This window comes from Gallus gallus, chromosome 2 (assembly GCF_016699485.2).
Source record: "Gallus gallus isolate bGalGal1 chromosome 2, bGalGal1.mat.broiler.GRCg7b, whole genome shotgun sequence".
NCBI lineage: Eukaryota > Metazoa > Chordata > Aves > Galliformes > Phasianidae > Gallus > Gallus gallus.
This window is the reverse complement of record NC_052533.1, coordinates 71,891,798-71,900,907: the sequence shown is the minus strand read 5'-3', so window position 1 is coordinate 71,900,907 and position 9,110 is coordinate 71,891,798. Positions and strand designations below refer to the sequence as shown.

General features: G+C 33.2%; 1 protein-coding gene across 5 annotated transcripts in view; it reads right to left on the bottom strand.

Moving 5' to 3' along the window:
- CDH10 (cadherin 10) overlaps positions 1–9,110 on the bottom strand; it is a 95,964-nt gene that overhangs the window by 25,291 nt on the left and 61,563 nt on the right. For all 5 annotated transcript variants that reach the window (XM_015282167.4, XM_046919529.1, XM_046919532.1 and 2 more), the window contains 3 exon segments: positions 7,526–7,820; positions 752–871; positions 16–183 (listed from right to left, as the gene is read on the bottom strand). In XM_015282167.4, the coding sequence (XP_015137653.2) occupies positions 16–183; positions 752–871; positions 7,526–7,820 (583 nt within the window).

Here is a 9,110-nt window from a genome sequence, read left to right as displayed (position 1 = left end):
TTAAATGCAGCTTACTCTGGGGAAATCGAGGTGGATTGTCATTGACATCAGTCAAAGTGATGTTCACAGTGGTGGTCCCTGATAATCCACCCATCTGGCCTCCCATGTCCTTTGCCTGGATAACCACTTGGTACTGCTCCCTGTTCTCTCTGTTCATATTTGGCAAAGCAGTCCGGATGATGCCTTAAATAAAGAACAAACAAAAATTGTTAATCACTCTTTTATTTTTGACATGCAGAAATCTATTGCATCTTTTTTTTTTTTATTAGTCTGTGAAATGTATTTCTAAAATATTCATTTCATGCTTTAGAGTACAAAATTATGTTCATAAGCTTTATAAATAGTCTTCAGTAAAATCTGTTTGTTAAAAAAAATCCCCCTTCATTCTACATCACAGCTCCCTTTCAAGTTTACCTCTCAAGCTAAAGATGATTCAAGATACTTGCACAAAACAAGGTTTGTGGATAGAAAGAACACATTATTAGACCAACTAGAGCAATTAAAAAAAAAAAACAAAAACATTATTTTCTAGTACACAAATCCTTCTTGCCTTTATCACTTAGATCCTTACACTGTTGTAGCTGTAACATTACTTAAGGTTCATGACATTAGCAGTAATAACTGTGAGTTTTTACATTTATAATAAGAACTATAAGTTAGGATGAAAACAGCAAAATACATTGTTTCATTTCAGTTAGCTTTTTAATTTTTCTTAAGGTGATTTTCAAAATGAAATACCAAGTTTCCTTACCTGTTTCTGGTTCCACAGAGAAATACGGCTGTCCTTGAAGTATGCTGTAAATGATTCTGGCACTGTTACCATATGAAGGGTCATCGGCATCCGTAGCTGTGACTTGCACCACAGAGGTACCTTAAGCATCAAAAGTCAACTTAGTTTCACATGGTACTAAATAGAGATCCAAGAGCATTAATTTCCATTTGAGTAGACCCCAAAGAAATCTTCAGCTGATGCTGGATTTTTTAAATGTTTATCATCTTATAGTCAACTTCAGACTCACACTTTTCAGTTCCATTCTATATAAATTAGATCTAAGTTTCCATAATCCCACCAGTGTAATTAAGAGGCAATTAATAAAGGTAAACATTAGCAGTGGTAGAATTCTTATCCCTATGTTGTTATCATGCCTTCATACTTATGTTCTCACTTTCTTTTATTATAGGACATGTTCATTTTTATTGCAGTAGATCTCTACCTTTCATTCCCCAGAACAATTTATGTTTTCTTCTGTTTTGTTTTTGATGTCAGTGTAATATAAAATGTCACACACAGACACATGACAGAAAAAAGATGTTTAAATAGGTCATCAGAAGTTGGAAAAAACTAGTCATCAGTTCTACCTATCCTCTAAGTGGAAATACAGATATTAGCAGAAGAAATATTATCATATGATCTTTGAAACATCTTGTTTACCTCAGTTCTATCCCTTCTACTATATACTGCCCAATATTGTGAAATAAAGCACCTGTAAATTCAAGCAACATAGAAGAACCATTTATTCACTCTCATAGTTAGGGCAACATTACACATTTATTTTAACATCCATAGGAAAGCAAATAGAAATAAAAGCTAAGCTTTGTCTTTGAGAATTCACAAGTTGATGATAAATCTGCTTTTAATAAGTCAGTTGTTCAATCATATGAATATTTTGCCAGTATCAATGATATGATTATCTGCCTAACTTTTAATCAGTGATGAGTTTTCAGAAATGTTTAGGTTTCAACTGTATTAGAACAGAAATGCTTATTTCAGCAAGGCCCTAAAAGTACTTGCATCTCATAAAGACGTCAGTAACAGGCAAATTCCTAGCTACATTATTATTGATTTTAAAATAGAATGAATCATTGATTTAACAGAACAGAGCCTCAAACACAAAATTAAAAAATTAAGAAATCTACACAAGTATAATGAAAAAAAAAAAAAAAAAAAGGAAGTTCTGAAAACTTTCCAAAGAACTAATGACTGTTTTAGTAAGCGTCCAGAATAGGGTGGAAACTGAAAATGAGAACATTTGTTAAATAAAATACTGTTCGGAGAGCTGTCTTAAAAACTTGGCCAATTTCTGATTCACGAATGTCTCATATAGGCCACACTAAGCTCTGTCTTAAATCTGTTAAAGATTTTTCTGTTAAAAGATACAGAGGCCTTGTGGTTGAATATGGAGTATTTCACTGAATCTGAAATGCACTGTTTAGACCATCCTAGCATGCAGCAAACTGCTGTGCTAATATGGATGCTAGCTCCTAAATAATACTTGCTCTGAAATAGCAAAGTATTGTTGTGTAAAAGAAAAACAAGAATAAATAATGTTCGGTAACCTATGATCTGCAAGGAGTTAAAAAAATAAAACAATAGAACAGACAAGTGCTTCTTCAGTGTGATGTTTTGTTGTTGTTGTTGTTGTTTTTTTTTTTTTTTTTTTTTTACATACACAACTCTCAGGATATACTCCTTTCTCTTTCCTCCACAAACTGGCAAAAACTTTTGATATGCAAGCACAGACTAACATGCCATTATTCAATCAAAGTTTAAAATTCTTCTACTTTATATCTGTAAACAACACTGAACAGTCATGATTATGATTGCAAAAATAAATTGTATTAATGAGAAAAGTCTATGTAGCAAACTCATGAAAGGTAATATTTTGGATCTACTACGTGCAACTGAATTACTTATTGTTCTAACTTTTGCCTTTATTTTATATGTTCTAATTAGCAGTAAGTATTAATAGGAAATCATTTGTATGAGACTTTTAATCTTTTATTTTAAAAAGTCAGATCTACTTTGAAAAATAACATCGAAGAAAAAAGAAAAGCACATTTAATAGCTTTAAAATAAACACAAACTATTTTCTGTACCATCATGTGAAAATACGCCATGAATGGTTAGTACAATGCTATTTAGCCTCTTCCCAGTATTATTTCATTTTCTGCAATTGTTTCTCACCTGTGGTTCATTTTAATGTATTTCAAGAATATTCCTGTATCACACTTTGTGTTTCAAATTTCTGTAGTCCTGTTCTCTTTTTAGGAACAGTTCCAAAATTTTTTCTAAGTAAAGCTCTTTCATATCAGTTTTGTTTACTATATAAGATTAGTGAAAAAGTAAATAAAAGCATACCATGCCTTCAAGATTTGCTCATCTTCCTGTTTTATACAAGTTTTTACTTGTAAATATTTTTACATTTTAAAAAATTTCAAGTTTAGTTGCCCTAAATGAAAGCCACACCAGTAACAAGTCTGCTGTTTAACGTACTATAACATTTCCCCTCTTCTCACTCCTTCACTGAGGGGGGGGGGGGGGGGGGGAAGTCCTTTTAACTATATTTTCTTTCTTGGTAGGCAAGGAACAGCAGAATGAAAGCATGAGTCAAGAGAGATTTGTATGCTAGTTGATATTTTAAGACATGGTAGAAGGATGATTAAATGGGAGCATGACAGTAGGATTGGGCTAGGAAAGTAAGGCTCTGGTAGGAAGCCACTGAGCATCATCCTTCAGAAGTTGAGGGTGGAAGTTAAACGTCTTTTAGAAAGTTTGAGAGACTGCTTTAAACTCAAGACAGTCATTCACATCAGATTTTTGTGTTGTTTTTTGATAATTGCATTTGAAATAGGAATAATAACTGGAGGTTGGCAAGTTTTCAGAGGGGCTTTATCTGCAATTCAAATTGCATGTTTAACACCGCAAGATATCATTTGAATCAAAAGAAATTAAAAAAACCACCTTCATTAAAGTTATATTGTGCACATCAACTGTCAAACTATTAATTTCTTGTTCTGCGTCAGTTCACTGAAGTCACTGAAGACCACTGATAACTCAATACTATCAGTATATGGTTTGCACCAGTATGGAATTTGGATCAGAAATCCCAAGGCACTGATTTTGATCACTCGTGCTGGTGTTTGTGATGTGACTTAGTCCTTGCCATTTAGTCCAAATCTTGCACTCTCTCTTTTAAGTGAGGATCTTCAGGATCCAAAGATTATCTCAACTTTACAAGAAGACATAAAGGACACAATGATAACATAACGAAGAATCTGGCACCAGCTATGGTATTACTAAGGCATGAAAAAAAAAAACTTTGAATTATGTAACTTCCTCCTCATATTCTTCTAAGTTTCATTATACAGTAAACTGGAATTATATGGTGTGCTAGGCCCAGAAACAAACTACCATTTGTCAGGTTATTGCAATTGTCAGAAAGCATATTTGAAAATAATTTTAATTATACTGTTTGAGTTTCCCTAAGGTCTGATATTATTATAGTAATTAATACACTTGGCCCTTTTAGATGATTTCTTTGCAAATATCTCCAGACAATATACAAGTATTAATGACTTCAACCTCACCGTGTGTTTATGATATGGAAGTATTAGAGAAGAATCACTGAAGATAATTAACTGGGACTAAGGCGGGGGGGGGGGGGGGGGGGGGGGGGGAGGGGAGAGGTGGAGAATATAAAAAATAAAACAGATATCTATTGCAGAGTTGAATTTGTAACTTATTTCCTATACTCAAGTGAGTTATGCAGTATTTGATTACAACTGCCCTCAATAGTATATTATCTATTCAAGTAACAAGTTGAATTAGCAGAAACCTTCTGTTCTTTCTAGTAGAAAAGATGAAATCATGAGATATGTTCTCCCCTGTAACAAATTATTTAATACAGCACAATAACAGAGGAGTGGAAAGGGTTGCATATTCAGAGAAATCCATGTCAGCAAACTTTTGTTACATGGCACTTCTGTAACTTGGTAAATAATAAGCTAGAAACAAGCATGTCAGGGGATGCTTGCAGTTCTAAAATGGTCCTTTTAAGATTGTTTGTAAAATATCTAAATATGTAATATCACCACATTTTTCAGAATCTGCTATTATTAACATTATAAAATTGCAAGTCATGAAATACAAAAGATTTTGTGAGAGAACTATGAAAAAAAGAGTAGAGAAAATTTTTGTTAATAGAAAAGAAGAAGCAAATGTAATGAGATAAGTGCTATGGCAGAAGAAAGAATTAAGCTCTGGAAGTTGTTGGAGCAGAACTAATGAGAGAGTGAACAAAAAGCCTGGGGAGAAACCCAAGCAATAGTAACTCAGAATTCTGTCTGAAGACAAAAAGATAGCCACAGCTAGGGATGACAAGCTAACTGTGGGAGACCAAACCTGCAGATCACATGTAAACCTAGTGGGAGATTACACTGAAGTCTATATTGATACCGGTAATGCATAAGTGGAAAATAGCTGCTTGGGAGTATGACAGCTAGAAATGCAAAGTGTTCTGGGAAAAAGATTCATAAAATGTTGCTTAGCGCTGAAGGTATAGAATGAAATAAGGATAAAGAATGATTAGACTGTATCTAGGTACAATAGATGAACAGGGAAGCAACGTCAAATAAAAGAAATGGTATACGGTTCTGAAAAGGAGTTTTGATGATCAAGAAGATATGGAGAGTGAGGAAGGGGCAGAACAGAAGACTGTGGTAAAAACCAGAAGAATTTCAGTGTAAGAAAGTGAAAAACAAAAGTGAAAAAAGGGAAAATATCTGGATATCTGCAGAAAAATTTCAGGAGAACAAGATGTCTTCAAGGCTAATGACCTAAATGTGAGATCCTGAAGTTAGCCCATTTATCCCTGCCTTTACTATGATTAATGAGAAGTAGAAGAAAGATGAGCAAGGCAATCCTAGACTGCAATTTGTCTCTACATTTCTTTTATTTCTAAGTCTTAAACTTCCTTAGTCCAGAGTCAACATGAAAAAGAGAGTGGAAGCTCTAAGATTTCTTTCTTTTAATCCAACTGAAATCTTGACATGTGTCTCCAGAATATTCAGCAGTGTTCTTTAAATATGCTTTCCCTAAAGGTATCTACATTTTTTAAAATGCATGATTCTAGAAATCTAATAAGGAAAACCAGTAAAAATTGGTATTACATTTAATTTCTATTTTAGAACAATAAGTAAGGAAGCCTTTTCAGTTCTCCATCACAAGGAATCTCAGTGCAGACCAATATACAGTCACAGAATCACAGAACCAGGATGCTCAAAGCCCCATCTAGCCTGGCCTCAAACACCTCCAGAGACTGAGATCCACAGCTTCTTTGGACAACTTGTTCCAGTGCATCACCACCTTGAGTAAACGTCTAATCTAAATCTACCCTCTTTTTGGTTTAAAGTCATTATTTCTTGTCCTGATAGAACTCCTTTACAGCTTTCTTATAGGTCTCCATTAAGTACTTTAGATGATTTAGGTGTTATATGCAAAAATCTAATACATTTTCTTTCCCTGCCTTCCATTTTTGAATACTAAAAACTTATTGCTGAATGATGATTTTTTAGTGTTTCAATCACAACTCACAAGAAGACTGAAATATTTTCTTAAGAATAGAACATTTGTATTACGCTTTCGTGCATTGCTGCAGAGCCTTGCTATTATCTTTCATTAATTATTTTCCTGCTCTTTAACTAAAGTAGAAAAACTCTAACACCTGTATGTATAAAGCATCGAAAAGCACTATTTGATGTAATAGTGGATGCAGTGGCACTTATTAAAGCAGTAGTGATAGATAAAAAGTACTGAAGCTACTGTGGACATTCTCTGGATATTTAGAAATTAACATATTTTCTATTGTAGTATAATGAATAAGTGATTATCTTTTTTTCTTTTTTAAAGGGAATATTTTGAAAAGTCTCAAAATTCTGCGCTAAATAGAAGCCTGCATTCCAAAATACTATTGTGTTTGATTCTGACTACCTGGTATGATACAGACCAGAACTTTGTAGTTGTGGATAAAAATCCATTCTGTTAGGTTCATGTCATTAATTTTGATAAAATTCTGACATGAATGGAGAATAGTGTTTATCTTACCCTAAACACTTGATCATGCTTAGCAAACTGAGTTTGGTTTTTCACAATTCAGTGTCACTCAGATGTGGAGTCATGATGGAAAAAACCCTTGGAAGACCCTAGGCACATATATATCAAGGATTTTATTAATGTAAAGTTCTTGCTAAGAATTCTGCCTGAAACTGAATGCAAAGAGGAGAATGAAGAGCAGGCAGACTGCCCACAGGCATCAACAATACATGAGCAAATAAATAACTTTTCTTGGCCACAGCAAGAGTGAAAGACAAGACAGCTCTCCACATACTGTTTATCATCACTGGGCACTTCCAGTAAAATGAAAGAAAAGTTCATTAAACATTCAGCAAATTTATTTACTGATCTTATTCTAATAATTCTTAAAGAGGAAAGTGATTCACCATTATTTACTTCTGTTTCTGTTTATATTCCAAATTGCCTTAAGTTCATGTTTTAAATATTTGAAGTAGAAGTCACAACATCTCTTTCTGGATGAAATTCCAGTATTTGAATGAGCAAGCCAAACTGAAAAGCACTTATTCCATAAAGAAGAACTCTAGATATGACTGAATTTTCCAAAGATGGGGAAAATATCTATTGAATAACATAATTAGAGCAGGCATTTCTGCTGCAGTATAAAGCACTCACCCACGACAGACATTTCAGGAACACTAGCAGTATAAATTTCTTCTGGAAATGTTGGTTCATTGTCATTGATGTCATGGATTTTGATGACAAACTCAGATTCAGGTTCCACTGGTCTCAGAGTTCTTCTGTTAATAGCTTGGGCACGCAGAGTGTAAAAGGCTTTCTCTTCCCTGTCAATTCTCCGAGTAGCATGAATGTCACCTGTTTTCTCATCAATTATAAAAAGAGTACCAGCCCCATCTCCTGACAAAATGTATTTGAGGGATCCGTCTCCCTTATCCTGGTCAGAATGAAGCTGAAGTGAAAAACAAACAAACAAAAATAGATGATTTTATTTAGAAGTAATGAAAATATTTTTAATTACTATTATTATAATAAATAAATTTATTTTGAACCCATCAACCAAGAAAACAGTCATTTTCAATCACTTCTGACTAGAAGTCATGATGTTATACTGAAGCATTTGTTTCTTAACTTAGCTCCAAGAATCTTTTAACTTGACTGTGATGGCAGATTTCAGTTTTGCAGCAACACCTGTTCTCTGCTAAGAAACCTTTGCACCACAATTCTTAAAGAAGATTTTTATGTTAATACTGACCTTCTCCTTCCTTGAAGAGATCCTATTAAAAATTCACAACCTGCTGTGCTAGTTGTAAATTCACTAAGCAGATAAAGAACATGGCAGGGTATATGACAATTAAGGAAAACAGAACAACTGGCTCCGTGTCAAAATAATTTTAGATTTTATATATCGTATTATTTAATATGATAAACTAAACCAGACTATTTCATTTGAAGCCATTGTCCTTTTAATTCCATCAACAAAAGCAAATAGCCTCAAGGAAATTTACAAATTGATTAGGGATTTGGATAATAGGTGTTAAGTCAGTACTATGTAATACATAAGTAATACTATGTAATATATAAGTATATAAGTAATATATAAGTATATATAAGTAATATATAAGTAACATAATTCATCTATTAATGACCTTCAGTACAGACTGTATCAAAACATCTATATTGAAAAAAAAAAAACCCATTCTATTGCATTACCTTTTTTAGTACAGTATTGTAGTTGGCTTACTTGATCTTTGAATACACTTATCACAATTTCTCTCATCACCTTTCTGCACCTGTATCATTGATTTCATATTTAACTGAAGGAATCTGGCATTCAGATCTATTGTCACTATGAAATGCATATTTTATTTTTAGATTTGACAGAAGGGTTATGTCAAGCAGAAGTTTTGATTGATTTTAAAGGATACTTTGAATACTTTTCATTTTATGCATGCAGCAATAAGAAACGCTGTAGCATATAAAAAAGAAGATTCATAAACTTGCACTTCTATGCAGAAATGATAAACATGATCAATTTTAAAAGATTCAGGGAGTTGCAGGTGATGTAAATATACATGACAACTCTTTAGTCATTAGTTCTCACGTATAACTTCAAATATATGTACGCAAAAAAAAAAAAAATCTAAGATTTTTTGACAGAACCAGTCCCTTTCTAAATGTAGTTAACTGAATACACATTATAAACATCGATTAGAATTACACCAAGATCATATAGTGTCAT